Below are 20669 nucleotides of genomic sequence, written 5' to 3'. Positions count from 1 at the left end.
ATAGCCCATCTATACAACACAGTCCCAGGAAGTCCTTAAAAATCACATGGAAAATGTCCCCAATAATCCTGTGAAAAGAAGCAGATTGCAAACATGGTAAAACATGATGACAGTTATATAAAATATATATGGTACAAAAGACAGAAGGAGTAAACAGTGGTTACCACTAAATCACGAGAGCATAGGTGCTTTTCTCTATTTCCAAATGTTCTATAAAAATTCACAGCGTTTTGATAGTACTAATTTCTATAAACAATAAATGTCATTCCCAGCATTCCCAGGAGTAAGCCTGGAGGAGTTTATGGTGTGGGGTAAAGCCCCCATTGGCAAGGGAGCGTGCCAGGCAAGGATGAACCCCAAATTCTCCAGAGGCATGAACGGCAGAGTTCTGCAGTGAGACCTGCTCCAGCTCTTGCACACCAAGGTCTCCCCACAGACTGTTCTCCAGAGAAGGCCTGTCCTGTAATGTCTGCTGACAGCCCTTATTCTCTATAAACCCATCCCAAACATCCCAATAGCACTGTTCTCACTGAATTCTGCTACCAGTCATTCTTCGAGCATTATTTATAAATAACCCTGTAATTTATTAAAACCCTCTACATTTATTTATAAGTTATAAATTTATACCAGAGGCGGTAGTCCTGGATCCATATGTAGGCCTGCATATTGTTTTTAAAAAATGTACCAGATTTTACATAAAAACCCATGTGTGGGTCTTCTTTTTAAAACAAAAAGTCAATATGGCAACAAGCACTTGGCATTGCTTTGCAGCGTCCTATGTACCCACGGCACAGACTCTGTGCCGGTCCTTACCAGTCGCTATCATCTCCCCACTGTCATGCGGGGTCTCTGGTCCCGCTCCCCACGCAAGAATGCAGGATACGGTGAGGCTGAAAAGGCACAAACTGCTCCACCATTCTTCGGAGAGTTTTGTCTGGCACCATACCCTGCTCGCTGCGCCATGTGTCATGCGGCGACTCAGGTCCTGCTCCCCGCACCAGAACGCAGGATATGGTAAGGCCAAAAAGGAACAACAATGGAGCTGTGGATAGGGGGATTCATACACTACATTCTCGACGGCAGCTGGTTGAGACACAAAAGCAAACATCTGCCTTTACCCCAACGAGGGGTCCTCCTGCACCCCAGTCTCACTGGCGGCCGGGCGAGACACAGGACGTAGGATCCACATGACCCGCAATCTGCCACCCGCGCTTGCTAACCCCACTTGCTAGCCGCAATCCGCCATCCGCTTTTCTGCCAACCAACCAACCCCACCAGCGTAGCCACGGCAGTTATATTAGTGGCTAATGGCTCACCGGTAACAGCTGATGGTCAACCAGCGACAGCAGATGGCCATCTGATCACAGCTGATGGCCATCTAATAACCGAGCCACCACTTTTCCACATGATGCCGAGAGCCTGGAAACTGCTCTCTGGGACTCTGTTCCCACACCCACCCTCAGCTGAGTGTCCATGGATGATTTCCACTCTTGCTTCCTTAGTAATAGAAAAATACTTGTATACTTGTCTCTATCAAAGATGGGAAAATGAATGATTGACCAAATGACACTGAGTTTTAGGGAAAAATGAAAGGAGTCATGCTTCTTTGTGAAGAAAGCTATCACATGTTTAAGTGGCAAGTGGAAATCTGTTGTAAAAAGTTAACTGAAGATGATATTAGAAAAATCTGTGATGAGTTTACCTGATTAAATGGCATAGTAACTATGACTCTGCACCTTCATTTCTGTTACCTTCATGGTCTGTGGGGGCTCCAATTTGAAGACCTTTGGGGTAAATCTTTTCTCTCCCAACTGCAAGCTCTCTGAGTGGGCAGGAACTTTTCTGTTCCAGGTGCCTATTGCACAGCAGGTCAGAGAGTGCACTCTGGAACCAGACAGACCCCAGCTAGAATCCTGGCCAAGACATGCTACTTGGTATGTGATGGTAGGCAGTTTCTCAACCTCTCTAAACTTCAGTTTCCCTATTTGTAAGATGGGGATATTAATACCTACACCTTACAGGGATGTCATGATGATGAAATGAGATCACGTGTGAAAAGCTTAGCATACCGTGTTTCCCCAAAAATAAGCCCTACCCTGAAAATAAGCCTGAGTTAAGATCATCCGTCAGATGGACACATTTAGTACGTTATGACGATGTTCCAGAAGATGACATGACTGTATTTGAATAAATGTAGATTGTTGTACATGAAAAAATAAGACATCCCCTGAAAATACACCCTAATGTGTCTTTTGGAGCAGAAATTAATATAAGATCCAGTTTTATTTTACTGTAATATAAGACCAGGTATAATATAATATAATGTAATGTAATATAATGTAATGTAATGTAATATAATACATGGTCTTATATTAATTTTTGCTCCAAAAGATGCATTAGAGCTGATGGTCCGGCTAGATCTTATTTTTGGGGAAACACAGTAGTACCAGGCACAGAATCATGGTGACCCTAAAATTACTTTTCACTATACTTCTTTCATACTCCCCATAGCACAGTGCTGCTACATTTTTAGATTTTTCAATAAATATTATTTGAACTTAAATGAATCTGCAGCTGGTTTTCAATCCAACTGTATCGTGTTAAGGAAACTTCCTTCTATTCTAGGAAGAAGATGGGGGCAAAAATTGCAAAAGCAAACTTAAACAGATCAACGTAAGTCTCAGAACATTCTAAAACCTGTCACACTATAATTCAAACCATCCGTTACTGTAATTTCACAATGAAAACAACAACAACAAAATTGGAGTAAACACATAACCTTTTAAAGATTTACATAAACTCCCTCTTTAAAATGTTTCTACTTACACATAGAATCTTCCCCAAATTGGAAAAGAACCCCATGGAACATGGATTGAAAGGCACAAGAACAGCCTGAATTTGCTGTTCTCTAGCTTTAATGAGGTACATTATTTTTAAAAAATTACAGAACGGTTGATTTGGATTGTCATTAAAGAAGTGACCTGGGATCCTACTCCCCCTGCCCAATTAAGTTGTACTTCATTGTGTCATTAAAAGCTGCCATTCTAAGTATTTTTGGAGGTTCAAAGGGATCCTTTTCTTTGACTGTATGCCTTTTTTTTTTAATTCAGCCAAAAAAAAAAAAAAAAAAGAAAAAAAGAAAAAAAAGGACACTTTCATAAATCTCTCTTGGATTTGTTCTGCAGCTTATTAAATCACTGTCTTCTCTGATTCTGGATCTGAATCTCTTTTTCAGATTGAATTCTGTGATCAGTGACATTGAAAAGGGAAGAGATGTGAAGGAAAGCCCCTTCTCAGGTCTCTGGAGGGTGGAAGGGACATTTTGGAACTGGATGTGGCTTTGTAACCCTGTAGCTGGGAGGAACCAAACCCCTATTTAAACATCTTTGATACCTCGAAATGCTCTGATGAGAAAAAAACTTAGGTCCTCAAAACTCAACAGCTCTTTATTAAAGAATTAAATTGGCTCGAGCATGTAACTTTTTCCAGGGTTCTGAGCCTGGCTGTGGGACCTTGAGGTTATCATGCAATTTCCCTTCATCTGTTTAACCTTCTATGAAAAGGCCTCATTCCTCACCCCCAGCTCAGGCAGGACATTTAGAAGTATTGGGGGCAACATGGGAGGAGGGCTTTTCAGGCACTAAATGGTGTTAGAACGCTTCAGCAATATTATCATTATGAATCAGGGAATGATTTTTAAACTCATAGATTTTTAGTGTTGGTGGAGCTCCAGAAAATACTGTTCAATCATATGAGTTTATAGTTATTCTATAGAAGTTAAGTAGCTTGCCCAAGGTCACACAACTGTGCAGCGACTGAAACCATGTACATTGATGTTTATTTAACACAGTGCCTGGTACATAATAAGCACTCAGTAAATATCAGCTGCTGTTTCTACGACTGATACCATTGTTGCTATTCTTCGGTCTCCTTACTCTCAGTTCAGCAGTCTTTTTATCATCTATATAAAGAAACTACAACAAGGTTGCCCTATGGGCCCAAGCAATTTTTAAGAAAAAAATTTTAAGAAAAATGATCACTTGAGGAAACCATCTTATTTCTTTCATAATTGAGAAGGTCCAAGCCTGAAGAAGTTCTATATCTTGACACATAATACCTAACATAATACAGAAGCCAATTTGGGGCGTACTTTGGGAAGGAGGGGCGATTCCTTTTTCCTGACCCTTCAGCTATCACTAGCAGTACCATAAAAGAGCCACACACTGGATGAGGGACTCAGTCCTGGCTCCAGCAACTCTGCCCTCAAGTCTTCAGGGAAGAGCAATGTCCTCAAAATGCAAAATGACACTGACATGGAAAAAAGAGAGACTGCTTGAAACTGGGAATAACGTATGGCCAAATGCCAAAAAAGACAAAATCAGAGTCCTACCTCACACCATAGATAATTTATGCAAACATAAGGTCTCTAGATTAATTAAGAATTTGTATATCAAAAAAGAAATTATAAAATGCTTAGTAAATATATAAATGAAAACCTTTTAGACTTTGGAACTGAGGAAGATTGCTTAAACAAGACACAAAAACATTTGACTACAAAAATGATTGATAAATTTGTATTAAAAGTATGAACTTCTGTTAGAAAAAATATATTTTAAGAAAATGAAAAGAGAAGTTATACATGTATAAAGGGAAGAAGATATTCATATTAATACATAAAATCAATACAAGATAAATATGAAGAATATGAAATATCCTGCAAATCAATACGAGAAACGCAACCAACCCAACAGGAAAATGAACAAAAGAATGAACACATATCACAGACATGTGTCTGTGTTGAAGAAGCAAGAGTTGGAGAAGCATAAGAAAATTTTAGCATCACTGGTGATCAAACAAATTCAAGTCAAGACAATGATGACATATTTTACACTTTTTTTTTTTTTTTTGGCAGAAATGAAGAAGTGGGACAATAGCCAGTGTTGAAGAGCATGTGATTTCCCAGGGTCTCTCAGGCATTACCGGTGGGGATATAAATTAGTGCAACCACCCTTGGAAAGCAGGTTAGTACTAGTTTCTGAAGTCAGATATTCAGATCCCCTATGACCAAGCAAATCTTTTCGTACTTATATGCCCCAGAGAGACTCTTGAACATGTACAACAAGAGACGGATAAGAATGTTCTTAGCAGCAGTGCTTACAATAGGAAAAAACAAAGAACAAAACAAAACCTGAAACAACCCAAATACCGAAAATTGAAAGCATGATTGAATAAACTCTGGTTCATTCACACAATGGAATTTTCTACAGTGGACCAAACAATGTACACCAGCAACCTGTAATATAGATGAATCTTAGTATAATATTAATTGAAAAAAATATGTCCCCCAAATTACTCACAGTTCAGTACCCTTATTATAAAGTTAAAATAACCAAGACACTAGGGATATATAGTCCTCGTATAGATGCAACAACACTGCGTAAAAAGGAAAGCAGTGGAATGTGTAACAAAAGATTCAAGAAGGTGGTTACGTCAGGTGAGGAAAGAGAGCCACCTGGTTACATGCAGTTGATTAAGTTTCAAGTTTCTGTTCTGGGTGGTGAGTGCATGGGTGTTTACTGTATTATTAAAATACCTAGCTGAATACGTAAATAAATAAAAGCAGGCCCTTGTGTGGACCAATGATGAGGTGGCTTATGAATCAAGTACTGTGATGACAACAGTTCTGTGCAACTGAGGACTTTCTTTCTTTTTCCTTTTTTTAAGGGACACTGGCCAAGAATAATGGTGTATTTACTGCCCAGGTCCACAGACCAGTTTCCAAGAGCTGGTATCAGTCAGACCCTAAGCAGATCGGGCACATAAAGAGATACAACACATCCCTTATCCCTAAGGCATTCACTCCATCCGCAGAGACCGTCCCGTAAACAGATGATGGAGAGAATGAAGTGTTTTGTACACCTGAAACTAATTAAAAACAAAAGTGTTAGGCATCGTGACGCAGGTCTGTGCCATGCGCATGGGAGCCACTGCTCTCTGCCCACGCTGCTCCCTTAGCCCACTCAGGTTTCAGGAGCTGAGCTTCCAACTACAGCAAGGTCCGTCACGGGGCTGCCTGCAGCAGAATCCCCCTGGAGGGCTGACAACAGGCACGGCCCTGGCCCCCTCCCCTGACCTTCGGTGTCAGAATCTTTGGGGTAGGGTCCAGGATTCTGCAGTGTTAACACACTCCCCGGGTGCACGCACGGTCTGAGAGAGCTCCCTCTCAAGGTTTTACACTTGGTTTTATCCCATTTACGAATCCAGGGTATTTTGAACCTACTAAACTCCCTACTGTCTTTCTCACCGTCCCCCATTAGTCAGGTCCCCTGGCAGCCATTCTATTGTTATAGCCCCAGGGAAGAGAGATGAGGAAAGCTTCCTCAGAAAAGAAGAAAAGATGATGGAGGGGAAGGGCTAGAAGCCCCTTTGCCTGGTGTTGAGACCTGAAGCCACGAGGCATCCCCTCTGGAGCTAAAGTCCCAAGAGAACTGCTTTAGATCAGTTATAGGAAAAGCCAAAGGCAGCGTCTTTCTTCCCTTTCCTAATTGGGTCCCTGGGACCCAGTCCCAGAAGCCATTCTGGAGATGGAGAGGGGGCTGTTTTGAATCAGAAAGATTAAATCTGAAGCTATAAGATATCCTTAATCAAAAATGTTAAGTTGTCACAGTACAAAGTGAGGTGGAAACTCAGCAAGATTAGATTACATTACAAATAAACAAAAACCAAGAAGCTTCTTCATCTTTGCACGTTGAGTGCGGTGCCGAAATCTGCCAACTTGCAGCAGTTGTGTCCCTATTCCCTGCCCAGGACCCGGCCTGCAGTGGGGACTGAGATGAAACTCCTGTGACCTCAGGGAGGACTTACTGCAGACTTGAAGTCTGGATTGGGTCTTAAAGGGTTGGGTAGGAATTATTAGTTAGTGTGTCTGGGGCTTGGGGAAGGGAATGGAGAAGTAATAGAAGGTATTCCAGGCAGTATTTGCAAAGAAAGAATTGTGGGAGGGGGTGTATGGGGCCAGGAGACATGAGAGACCAGCCCCAAAGCTGAAGTGTGTCCTGGGAGAAGAGGTTTTCTTCCCTTACTCCTTTTTCCTTCAGAATAGTCTTGTGAATTGAGGTCCCAGCGGCTCCAGATACTGTGGGCAACAGATAAGAAGGGGAGAAAGAAGGAAACTACCTCTTGATAAAGGGAAAACTGGATGCTTTGTGTTCAGAGAACAGCTTCTCAATAAAGTTTCCAAAGAAAAACCCACTAGCTGAACATAAACATTGGAAGAGTTTCTAAATCCCTCTCTCTCCCTGGCTCGCTCTGTCTCTCTCCCCACCGCTCTCTCCCACCCTTCTCCCTCTCTGTTTGTTTGGAAGTTGAGCAAAGCGAGCAATGTGGGTCCTAAAGCAGTTTACACTGAAGCAGATGGTACATCTGATTAGCACCAGACTAAAAAGACACATTACTGAGAGCTGCAGCTCTCACAGGGATAGGTCTGTTCCAAAGGCGCAGAAGGGTTCGATTACGCGCAGACTCCCCTCAGAGCTTTCTCAGGGCCTCTCTATTCATCCTTTCTGCTATCATCACCCCCAGGCAAGTCTGGGCTTGGGCTGGAGAAGACAGCAAGTCAGTCTCCACAGCTTTCCCGTGTTCCGCTCACTGAAGTCTAATCACCCGCACAGGCCACTCCCTGTGGGACCTTGGCTGCTGGTGACTCCTGACTCCCGCATCCCCGCTTAACAAGCCACATGATGCCACTGAGTCTGAAGCACAAGCCAATGAGACACATGCTGTGGTTATTCCCACTTTACAGATGAGGACATTGAGACTTACAAGGATTAAGTAATTTACTCAACATCATAGGGCAAGTGAAAGTTGAGGCTACTTGCTTCCAGGAGAGAAAAAAGGGAGAATAAAGTGTGTGTGTGTGTGTGTGTGTGTGTGTGTGTGTGTGTGTGTGTGTGTATGTGTGTGTGTTTTAAAAGAGCCCCAAAGAGCAAACCATTGTACAGGATGGCTGGCAGGTACCCCAAACTATGTAACTACACTGAGGCTACAGCAAGGTAAACAATGACGTGAGAACCCGGCAGCATCTCGCCCTGACCTCTGCTCCTTCCAGGCAAACACAGTATGGGCCCTCTGCAAAATACGCTGGGGAAATGAAATAAAAACTGGAGAAACCATGCAAGGCCTGAATGGGAAGCACATACAGACCAAGGTCCTTTTATTCATTGAGTCCCATGTTTCTCAGACCCTGAGGAAAAACATGTCGCTTCCAAGGGGACAAGGAAACTCGGCTGAGGGTTACACGCAACTATCAAACATGAAGAGGCTCCCTTGTTGCAAGGAGTCTGAAGGACAGCATAGAAGTCGGGAAAATGGAAGGAGCTGCAGAAATAATAACCACAATACCAGTAAGACCAGCGACCACTCAGTATGGGACGTTACTTGTATACTGTTGATACGCACTAGTCGTCTCATCAGCCCACGCGACCTTCTAAGACAGACATTGTTATGATTTTCCCCATTTTACAGATGAGCTTACTGAGGATCAGAGAGGTTAAGTAAGTCGCCCATAGTCATACAGCTGATAAGGGGCTGAGCCCGGAGGCCAACAGAGGAGTCCTGAGAACCAAGGACCATGCCCTGAACCGGAAAGCCTCCCTTTCTCCCTGGGATCCTCCCGAAGAGAGGCCAACAGGACAGTCTGCCAACATTTCACAAAGTGCCTCGAGGCCTGCCCTCTGCTTGATGCCAGCACACATGTTCAGGCTGCGAGTACAAGCTGATGTCACTGACAAAACTCCAGGCCATCTGCACATCTGGCAGTGAAACGAGCACAGGCTGAAAACAAAGAACGTCCCTGAGGCGCAGGCCACTTCACAGGGAAAAGAACAGCAGGGATTTCATTACAGCTCAGACGTGGCCAAGGCATCGGACTCACCTTATTGAAGTAGGAGCATCTCTTAATAAAGAGAGACGCTCACCCAGGAGCCTCAGATGCCCAGGCAGCACGTATGGATTCAGACTGTATTTATTTGAGACCTGAGCACTTAAGAAGGGGGATGAGCTGAAGTTTCCCTTTGGGATTATTTTGGGAACAATTAGCAAACAAACAGTGGGAGAGGAGTTACCTTAAGCTGCGTGTAAGGACTTACTGCTTTCACATTAGAGTCAAGACGGAGAAACTCATCACACATAGCCTCCTCTTTAAAATGGGTCCCCGGAGGGCTCTCTGTTCACCTACTTCTACGTCTGTATGCATTAAACGTAAGGGTTTTACATTTATTTTATAACTGTGCACAATACTGCGGCTGTGCTTCTATCTGTTAATACTCGTCAGAGGGCTTTTACTGAATCTGAAACTCAGAGACACAGCAGGACGGCTGGGCAGCAGATGTCCAGCTTGGCCTGTGATTATGCCAACCCTCAGGGGCCACCGCCCAGCCCAGGAGATGTGACTCCAGTAAAGGAATTACTCCAACTTCCACGGCTGGAACTGGCACCACGTGCCCCATCTGACCTTGGTGCTAAGTGGGGTCCCTGACAATGACAGCAGCTCTGAACAAGGAAGGAGAGCCAAGCGGCCCTGCTCTCTGATGCCTGTGCAGCATGTAGTTAGTCGTCCTCGTCACGTGCCCGAGGACAGGACTCAACTCATCTGTACAGTGACACCACCTGGAATCCAAGAAAGGACTGCCACGGCAGGAAGGGGCAGGCGTATTTCAAAGCTTTCAGGGTGAAGGTAGTTCTTTCTGACATAGATGTCAGGACGTGAAAACCACGGAAGGCTCACGTCAAACAATTTAGCAATATGAGACATGCGACACACTTACCAGGAATAGTTTCCAATCACCTCGCACAAACACCCCATATACATATGGCATTAAACTGTTGTCACACAGTCGAAACAGTCAGGTGACTACAGACATGAATATAACATCACAAGAACACTTCTTCCCACGCTCTTCTCCTTCCCTTCAGAGATCCTGACAGCAATTTTGCATGCTCCACGTTAGCCGTGCATTGGGGAAAACAATCTTTACAGTGAAGTGGTTCATGAACATTTCTGTAATTACCAGGTGATTTACATAAATATTCAAGCTTCATTCTGAATAAATATTAGTTGGGCGATGGCTGATTCTCTGCTCTAAGAACTCTTATTCCGTGCACACTTTGCTTCTCATTTTATCACTGACGCCAGGATGGACAGAGAGGAATTTAAAATTGGAATGTGCTCAACTCAGTCTACAGGAAACACTGCTGACCCTCAAAAGTCATTGTTTTCAGCCTCCCAGCCAGGCGTGATGTCAGGAATGCTGAGTGTGGCTGGAGACAAGGCGAACGGCGAATGGTGACTTCTAAGGCCTGTCTGGTCCTATCTAGAGGAGGTGTGGCCATCTAGCTCGGGAGCTCAAAACCAGGGAGGCTCTTGATAAGTCAGAGGACCACTGGTTACCAGAGATCGGTTTGGGTGAGCAAAAGACGCTTGACCACAACTCCTGCCCAAATCTACTGTCACGCCCTGCTCTCCAGGCAATACCACTAAGTAAGGAAAGGAGAGGACAGAATATTTGCCTAAAATGCTACTGTTTGAGTACTAACAATAACAGAAGGCCAGGGGAGAATGTGTGGTTTACAGCTGACATTTGAACAGCATGGGTTTGAACTGCGCAGGTCCACTTAAACATGGAGTTTTTCAATTGACCCGTAAAGTTCAGCTGACCCTCGCAGTTCAAACCTAAGGTATCTGACTCCAAATTTACCACCGTATGAAGCTTCCTCAGCAGAGACAAACAGTGCAACCTAAGCTTCCCTAAAATCAGTTTATAGAGTCTGACGTCTAAGTTGTCGGCTACTTTCACATTTATTCAGACTAAGGGCATTGTTAGAGAAGAACCATTTTAATAGGTGGGCAGGTTGCTCTTCCCTGCGGAGCACTTGTGTTTACGACCCTCCCCCCCGCCCCCCGCCCCCACCAGGGTGCTCTGCACTCACCTTGCTTTTTGAAGAGGTTGCTTTGGACTATCTCATTCATGGATTGGACTTTCTGCTTCTGGAGTTTCACGGGGGGGATGCAGGTGTAGAACTCATACAGGAGTTGGCTGAGGGCAGAAAAAACAGGAGCTTGGAGAGCCAGTGAGACCAATGTCTCCCTCCTCATGGCACTTAGCGCCCATGGCCACAGTGCCAGGGCCCCCATTCCTGGCAGTGTCAGCTGCTCAGCAAACCTTCAGTCAATATGTGCAGTGGGTGTTGGTGTGGAATGCTGCTAGCATCACAGGTGATGTGGAAATCTAAAGGGAACTCCAGTAACCCCGAGCGCCCCCTGTGGGTCAGGTCCAGCTGTGCCCTCTACATCCGTTATGCCATTTAAACCTCAAGACTCTGTGAGGAGGAGCCAACATTTACCCCAGTTTTACAAGTGGGAAAACTACGGTTTAGAAAGGTTAACTAACTTTCTCAAGGTTACACAGCTGGGGGGGGGGGGATCAAAGAAACAGGGGTTCAAAATTACGTTCTCACCTCATTACCACATCATTTTCTTTAATGTTTGATGTGTAGTAATGAATACTTTATGATACGTCTTAAGATCAAAATGGGGCTTAATTAAAAAAAAAAAAAAAAGAAAACGAAAACTATGAAAAGTGATGGTTTAGAACCAGTTTGGGCCATGAACAAGAAGATGGCTCTTCCCAAACGGAGTGAAACTAAAAATACCGATGAAGCAAAATTATAGTCCCTGTCAGCTTTCAGAAATAGACTCATTGTGTTCATTCATTCTCTCAAGCACTTACGAAGCCTGTCCCTACTATGTGACGGGCAAAGGGCGGAGTAGTGGGGATACAACGGAAGAAGACTCGGTCCCAGTGGGCACAGAATGGAGGCCCACACACAACACAGAAATAAACAAATCTAAAGGACCATAAAAACTTTTTATATTGAAATACTTTTAGACTTATAAAAGAGTTGCAAAAAGAGTACAGAATTCCTATACACCTGTCACTCAGCTCCCCTTAAGGTTCATATTTTCCATAACTATGGTGTATTTCTCAAAACCCAGACACTAACCTTGCTACAATTGTATTTACTGCACTCCATACTTTATTCAGATCTCACCAGTTTTTGCTGTTGTTGTTGTTTGTTGTTTTAACTGACGTCCTTTTTCTGTTCATATGATCATTTCTGCTGGCTTCTGCTCATCTTTCTGGCCTTAAACTAAATGTTATTTTCTTAGAAAAGCTACCTCTGTAAATAAATTAAATTCCTTCCCTAGCCCCTGCACCATTACTCTCTGACATAATTCCCTATTTGTTTTCTCCATTGCCTATATCGTCTCGTATTGATTTGTTTACATTCGAGTGTGTGGACCTCCATTTGGATATGAGTTCCATGCCACCTGGGACCGAGTTTTGTCCTGTTGTATCCTCACTTTGCCTGTCACATAGTAAGTACAGGCTTCGTAAGTATCTGAAAGAATGAATGAACACCATGAGTTTATTTTGGAACTTAAGTCAATATAGGAAATAGAAGAAAAGGGCATATCTGGCTCAGATGGCCCTATTCCAACAGCATAACCACATTAAAATAATGTGTTTATCTCATGAGAAGAATGCAATGAAGAAGGAGAAAGCAAAAAGGCATTCAGGGCAAAGACTGGAACCCCCCAAATAATCTTCAAGCCCATATGAAATAGACATTTACACCAAACATTAGTTTCTTAACCTACAAGTTTGTATTCTGTAGCATTTGTATCATCAAAAAAGGATGTTATTTCATAGCTGGTTTTCATCAAAGTCTGACACAACCAAATGGAAGTGTGAAAATCCCACACTGGAGCCCAGGAGGCAGCTCCTACTGTGTGTCCTCCCTGTTCCCACACTGAGTGCCCATCTGCAATTCCCCACAAGAACCCTCCTCTCCCTCTGAATCCCTGGCTTGATAACAGAGCCCAGAAAAGTACATCACAAGCTGTCACCTGAGTAACTTTGCATCAAAGACGGTTTCCACATCATGGAGGACAGATGGGATGTATTTCAAAGCCGCCACCTAGGTGGAAAGTGAAACAAATATGAGCCGTGCCCACATCCAACAACTCTGCCTGATGAGGAGGATACTTTGCAACTTGACACAGATCAAGGGAGAACGACCCTGCATCCTGGGCACTGCTACAGAGATTCAAGGTTCTGTGTGTAGATTAGAACATTAGCACGTACTTTGCATACAGAAGTAAGTCCCAATGTCCTGTATCATCAAGGAGGCAGTAATGAACAGTAAAGATCACAGACTTTGAAGTTATACAGACCTTCAGTCAAATCCTGGTTCTACTCCTTAGCAGCCAGGTGGCTTTGAACAAAACACTTAACCTCTCTGACGTCTCAATTTCCTCATCTGTATAATTGAGGAAATAATACCTGTTTTGCAGGATTGTGATGACTAAAAATGACACAAGTGAGGCATCCAGCAGAGAGCCAGGCATATCTTTGGTGCTCAATCAATAGTACCTTCTATCATCATTGGGAAACGGTGTGCTTGAATTGTTTTGTTGGTGGCCAGGGTGGCTTGGACAAAGTTCTGTATATTTTTCTCTCCCTGGCCAATTTGTGAACTGTGGGCCTGTTTGGGGCCTGTAGCTGGCTTAGAAAAATGGTGTTATGGCAGATTGTTCTTTCCTCTGTGCAAGTCAACTGATGTGTCCAGAGGTAGGACCCACCGCCGCACATAATGATGCCATTTGCTAATCAGCAGAGGACACTGCCATTTCCACAAAAGAAGATGTAAGTCGCGTGGCTGGATAATAATTTTGAAGAATCTAGTGGAAGTATGCATTTAAAATTTTTGTTTTATTTTTCCATAATTCTAAGGGTTCTGTAGTGAACAAGTGTCACCATTTTACAATCAGACCAAAATTAAAATACTAAAAATTCCTTTCTGAAAGAAAATCTGGCTCCTAGACATATACAATTGAGCTTCATAGTTAAATAACGGTTATGACTGCTCTCTGAGAACTTGCAGTGAGGCAGGAACCATGCTGAACACTGTCGTTAGATTATCTTATTAAACCTTTGTGGAAAATGACATAAGCAGAGCCATTTTGAAGGACAGCCACGGCCACCTTTCTAGAGAAACTGCCTGGCGCGTTTTACTCCTTGAACCTCTGGGCAAAATAATCTTTAGAATGGGCCAATCCAACATGGTCTTCCAAACAACTGTTTGCAAAGTTCACAGGAACAGCTCAGTAATAAATGTTTGATATAAAACAAGGACTGACAAATATGGACTCTCTTTCTGAAGACAGAATCAGGAACCAGCCACGTATGGTTAAAGAACAACTCAATTTGTTAATGTCAGCAGAAATTCCTTTCTTCTATGCATGTAATTATTTCCCTTCCCTTGTCTTCACCCTGTACTCAGGGCACTATTTGAGTTTCTGCCTCAATCTGTGCTCCAAAAATTGCAATTCTTTTTGATTCCCCATCAGCACTTATTGCCTCTCATTTTGACTTTCGTATTTTTAAGTGAATACCTCATTTCAGCCCTACAAGGGAAATACTTTTTTTCATAGATAAGGAACCTCTAATGCATCAAGATAACTCAATAACTAGCACAAGGTCACAAAGCTAGCAAACGGGAGAACAAGGATTCGGATTCAGGCAGGTGTTTGTCGGGCCACGCCCCTAACCGTGACGCTCCGTGCCCACCTCGCTTAAATAGTACGTGTCTCTCTCTATGCCTTCATCCTTCCCCCCCACCCCGGTTCTTTATGATTTTTAAACATCAGTAATCAATGTTTGATGCAAAAAAAAAAAAAAATCACACAAGATAAAATAGGGTGAAAATTGTCCCTGAGTCCCATGTCGCCATTTCAGCCCTAATCCCTGCTCCCCAGGAAGGACCAATGCCATCCTCATGGTGACAGTCCTCCTAGACTGCTGTCTATGCATGAGTGTATGTGGTGCACATGTGCACGTGTGTGTGTGTGTGTGTGTGTGTGTGTGTGAGTTATACAGCCGTACACCTTGTTTTTGGCAGCTAACCATACACCACTGGTATGTTTGCACGTCATTCCACAGAGTGCACCCTCGGAATTTCTAACCACCACACAGCGAAGCCCGGACACATGCATACTCCGTACCTCTTCAAGCTCTCCTGTACTGATGGACTCCATGCTTTCGTTTGTTTTTCTTTATTATAAAATATGTGGGAAGAAAATATTTAACATATACATTTGTGCATCTGTAAGAGTCCCTGTAGGATGGATGGACCGCTTGAAGAGGAATTCGTGTTTGAAAATGAATATACATATATACAAATATGTATACAAATACATTTAAGGAGATATTGTCATATTACCTTAGAAAAAAGTGGTAACCGATTTCCTTTCTCTCTGTGCCCTATAACCTTGCTAATCCTGGTACACAAATCTTTTTAATACCTGATATATAATTTGGTTTCTAGTACAAATAGGCACCTTTTCTATATTTATTGAACATCTGTATTTACTAAACTTCTTGTTCATATCCTTTCCCCATTTTTGGGAGAGCGGGGGCTTCTTATTGGTTTGTGGAATTCTTTATGTATTATTGATATTAACCCTTTTCACAGTAAGACGTTTTGCAAAAATGTTCTCTTGCTAGTCCTTAGTTTGACGGTTGCTTATCTAAAAGACAAGCTTTATCATATCTTTCCTTGCACAGAAGGATTTAATTTGTATGTTCTCAGATTTGTCACACTTTTTCTTTTTACTGATTGAATTTTGTGTGTAGAGATTTATTCTTTACTCTTTCAAATCAGGATAGCAAGAGATAACAAGATTCAAAAGCTGATGTTTCCAAAACTATGTTCTATTGGGACACGCTTGTTCCATAGGAGGGTGTTAGGTATTCTGTGGAGGAAAAGGAATCTGCAATCAAATAATTTAGGGATAGTTTGGTTTAAGTGAAGCTAAACCAGTGAGTTGATTTTTTTTTATTACAGAACCTTCATAATCTTAATATGCCAAGATGCGTTTTGACATTCCTCCAGGCAGTTATAGGACACACTGCATTCCCACCTACTTGGTCAGGCCCTCTGCACCAGGAAACACCAAGCAGATATAGCTAAAGCAGATGCCTGCAGGGCTGGGCAAGCCACAGAAAGAAGTGATATGAGATGGGTACAGGCCCGTGGGAAGTGATGAGGTGTGAGGAACCCACACTCTGGCTAAAGAATGAGTCAGTCTTGTTCACTTGTCTTCACAGAGGGCTCGCAGGCTGCACTTCTCCCAAGAGCTGCCAGTTTACAACCTCCAAATTCTAAGGGACCCATAGGCTGAGGCACATGCCCTGAAAAAGGCTGGTCCAAGCACTTCTATCTTTTATTCATTCTTAGGTCAAAGAACATGGAACTCTGGGCCCACAGGGACAAGGGCGGGAATCCCAGTGCTTGAGCTTGAACCGGCATGCACCTAGGCTCATTTCTTCAGCCCCCTGAGCCTCAGCAGAAAGGGGAATGATGTGAAACCAAGTACACCATGCACCTAGTCTAATGCCCAGCATGCCCATAAAGGTGTGTGCTGGATCTCTCCTTATGTCACGTGACAAGCACCTGCCCTCACTGCCCCGCACCTGGACAGAGTACAAATGTTCTCATCATAATCAAGACCCAAGTGAGGGAGCAAAAACAAACCCTCAGCGCGTGGGGGAAAGCCGGCATTTCAGTGTCTGCAGCAAGCTGCTGGCTTTTGAAGGCTGCGATCACTTCAGGGTTTCCAGTGAAGCTGTAGAAGAGCATCACGGGGAGTCTACATCGGGGCTCACAATTTAGCACTCCAGCCATTAGTGAGGAGAAGCTGGGCGGGGCTGCGAGAAGGGCTGCTTCAGGAGGAGCCAATCTTCCCAGCTTCCCAGCCCTGGGCTGGCTAAACAGTAAAACAGACTGAATAGTTAGCACTCTGAGACTCAGAGGCTGTTATAACGCAACCGGAGAGCATGACACTTCCAACTCGCCCAGGTGGCCTCACAGAGAAGTGGCAGGCCCGAGGTTTGCTTTTCCAATGGGGACAGCCCACCTCTGACACTGGAGGGCTGCCAAGTGTGTTGTCACAGCCGCACTGTCACAGCACACACAGCACTGGCCCCAAGGCTCCTGTCCACAGTCCTCCCCTTCACACAGCCCTGACACACCTGCGGGAGTGACAGCAAGTCGGTTCAGCAGGTGTGCTCCTCAGAAGGCAGAGCAGCTCGGCCATACGACCTGCTGGAGACCTACCTCCCCGTGTTGCATGTTTCTAGGGCCTGGGAACTAGAAGCAGCTCAGCTTTCTAGACTAGTTGGCCTCCTGGAACTGTGTCGCCTTATTGTTGCTACGATTTTTACTCTCATCAATACTACTGTTCTACATAAAATAGTATCGTCACGTTATTACTTTCCTTCCATGGTATACATACCTATATTATATATAATATTTAAGAAACACACGTGCGTGTTTATGTATGTGTATGGATATACATGTGTGTACATATAACAAGGAAATAAATACATACACATATATAATAGAATTATGAATTGCAAGGTTTTAGAAGAGCAACTATTACTGGAAACATTATATGTGTCCAATGCTTGACATTCATGATCTTGTTTCATTCTTACGTCTACTCTGTGAGTAGATACTGTCGTCTCATTTTACCAATAAGGAAACTATGGCACAGAGGTTCAATAAACTGCCAGAAGCCACATAGCTAACATGCTGCACAGGAAGTCTATGCATCTGACTGCGCAACTGGCTTCTTCCCATGATGCTCTGCTAGTTCCCACCCAGCGTCAGGAAAGGCTCCCATCTGGGAAAGTGGGGAAGTTTCAGTAGAGGAGAGAGGGCTGATTTGGTGGAGGAGGCAGATAAAGCACTTCCCTCTCCTTATGGTGATCGTTTTTGAAATAAAATGCAGTTTTTCCAACATCCCTTAAGTTACGGGTCCTCCTCACCACATATATAAGCGTTGGGGGAATAGTCACCAGGAAAACATTTGCCAGTCAGTAACTGGTGACACCAAGTGAATTTCCTAGATTAATCATCAACTCTGGACCCCTCTGCCAGAGGCCAGGTATAGCCCTCAGGGAGACCGCCACACCCAGACCAAACAATTATGATTTCATGGGTCCAGAGAGAAGTCACAGGAGGACACTTGAGACGTCTGCTCTCCAGACAGACTTCACCAGAATTGATAAACCCAGGCTGCTAGCAGACAGCAAAAAATAACAAAAAAACAAATAGTTGCATTATCTCAAACTCAAAGGGGACTTCCCTTCTGAGTGCTTTCAGACTCTCTGTCTCTCTCTCTTGTGAAAACAGAGTGAGTGGGCCCAGTACTGGTGCCAGCAGACAGACTTCTGGCCCCAAAGAGCACGCTGTGCGAGATACCAGGCTATATAACAATGTCTTCCTCATTCAAGAACCCAGACAACATTCCCATCCTCCCAATTTTCAATCCTTTTATTTTAGCCACGTGGTGGATGGTCAAGGTCCATGAAACCTGGACAATGTCCCAGGAATGCACCACATTGTGACCAAAAGAAGGCAGCTCCCTCAGAGACACCGAGCTGCCCCTGAGGAAAATGCATGCAACTCTCTCAGGATATTCAGCCTCGTCACTAATCTTTCAGCAAAAGAGAAGGAAGAGAGACCAACGGGTTCTGGAACACGCATGTCTCCATGCTTTCTGTGAACCAGCAGTATGCTGGCCCCTGACGCTGGGCAGGAGGCAGAAATACTCATTGCGTCACATGGCTGAAGAGGCAGACTGTCTGCGTTCACGTCCAGATGGACCACTTTTATCTCGGTGTTGTTGGGGAAGTTAACGCTATGTGCTCCGGTTTCCTGATTGGGGCAATGAAGGGAATAAAGTTACCACTTTATAGGGTCTGTGTGAAGATCAGTTGAAAAATGTGAGCTTCAGTACGACTCCGGTGGCCTCATTAGAACAGTTTCATCCCACCCACCACAAATCCATCATTCCTAAATATTAACCCTAAGCATGGGGTATATGGCTGAGAGGAGGACACAATTAAGGAATCATTTAAAGATCTGGTGACAATCCAGCCCTGCTGTTAAATATTACATCTCATTTCTCCTACCTCTGGGGATTCAGTGTATAGCTTACAGGCTACTTCTCAGGAACGGACCGCTTTCTTCCCTTGGTTTGGACATGAGAATATTTTACACCAATTAACAATGAAAAGAAAGGAAAGAAAGAGGCATCCTTAATGAGTTTCCGTCTTCATGATTATGGAGCAAACATCTGCCCATCTTTACTGTCGTTCACTCTTCTCCACCTGGCATTTTGCCAGGAGACTTGCGTCTGTAATGAAACTATCCTTTGTTTGGTGGTGATTGGAACTCAGGCTCTGGACTTACACAGCCTGGGTTCAAATCCTAGACCTGCCACTTCTCAGCTGTGGTTAAGTCACACGACCTCTCTAAGCCTCCACTCCCTCATCTGTAAAATAGAGATAAGATGAGGATTTGTCTAATAAGGCTGTTTTTATAAAAAGCAAAAGAGCAAACTATATATGTAAAGCTTTCAGATCAATGTGTGACACATAATAAATGCTAAAACATAAAACGGTGAAAGCTACTATTTATTCTTTCATCCATTCGGCCAAAAGATATTCACGGACCTGCGCTGTGGCCCGTCTGGTTCAGGTATTGGAGATAGAAAAGAAAGCACGTCCTGCCCTGCTGGGCATCCCAGTGGCTTTACTAGCAGGAGTGGCAATCATAGTGACCAAGTGAGCGTGTCATGCAATCTGAGCTGTTCATTTATTTTCACTTGTACCAACAAATCGGGACATTATGATGAATCAGACAGAAAGGAGACTGGGTCGAATGGGTCTGTGCGATGTCCCCAAATGCCCTTTACTCACATTTGAGCGACGTCCAATTCACAAGTGTCTCGTGGTGACTGTCTCAATCTGCCACCAGTTTTATCAACAATGCTTACAGGGCTGGCGCACACCGGGGCTTCTAGCACACAGCCCGTTATTGAAAGCACACGGAACCCCCTGGCCTAATGCATGTCTTGCGGCTTAAAGAAGAATATTAACTTTGGCGTTAAGAGACCTGCATAGACTGAAATCCTAGCTCCACCACTACGAACGGGGATAATTTGGGATACACATTAGTTAACTTTATGAGCCTTCTGTGGAAACTGAAGACAGTGATTCCTTGCAGATCTCTGGCAGGCGTAAAATAACTGTATGTGAAAGCCCAGCGTCATGCTGGACACATGGCAGGTACTTAATACATGGAAGGTGTTTTTAATGCTCTTTCTACCCTCTTTGAGTGGCTGGCTTTCAATTCTCCACAGTTGTAGGGGACCTGCTTCCATGACAATGCTCAACAGTGAGGAAAACCATAGAAAGCCATTCACAAAAGTTAGATGAGCCTTAGAAAACAGAAATAACTTGTTTAGGTCCCCGCACTCACCATGGGCAAAGCTGAGATTGAACCAGATCAGCTCTACGCCAAACTAAAGCAGGCATGAATTAGGGTTTCCACCATAAGCCACTCACCAGCTGAACGTGTAAAGACTGAACCAGGAATGCCTGTCATGGGCATTCTTACTCTGTGCTCTCACCGAAAACGTATGGAAGGCATTACTAATAGATCACAGCACTCTTTCCCACTGTACCCCGTGCAAGCTC

General features: G+C 43.9%; 1 protein-coding gene and 1 non-coding gene across 2 annotated transcripts in view; one reads left to right on the top strand and one right to left on the bottom strand.

Annotated features, from left to right (window-relative positions):
* The window catches only part of DOCK2 (dedicator of cytokinesis 2), a 362510-nt gene that overhangs the window by 260171 nt on the left and 81670 nt on the right, over nucleotides 1-20669 (bottom strand). The window contains exons 24-25 of the mRNA XM_019741000.3: nucleotides 12968-13038; nucleotides 10987-11093 (exon numbers count right to left, since the gene is read on the bottom strand). Coding sequence (XP_019596559.3) covers nucleotides 10987-11093; nucleotides 12968-13038 — 178 coding nt within the window. The remainder of the gene's footprint in view (nucleotides 1-10986; nucleotides 11094-12967; nucleotides 13039-20669) is intronic.
* On the top strand, nucleotides 5633-5702 carry LOC148758299 (small nucleolar RNA SNORD113/SNORD114 family). The gene has a single exon (XR_016021450.1). It is a non-coding gene; the product is annotated as a small nucleolar RNA SNORD113/SNORD114 family (small nucleolar RNA).

The sequence above is a fragment of the Rhinolophus sinicus genome, chromosome 5 (genome assembly GCF_057876585.1).
Source record: "Rhinolophus sinicus isolate RSI-liver-muscle chromosome 5, RSI-T2T, whole genome shotgun sequence".
NCBI classification, from domain to species: Eukaryota; Metazoa; Chordata; class Mammalia; order Chiroptera; family Rhinolophidae; genus Rhinolophus; species Rhinolophus sinicus.
This window is presented reverse-complemented; position numbering and strand designations above follow the sequence as displayed.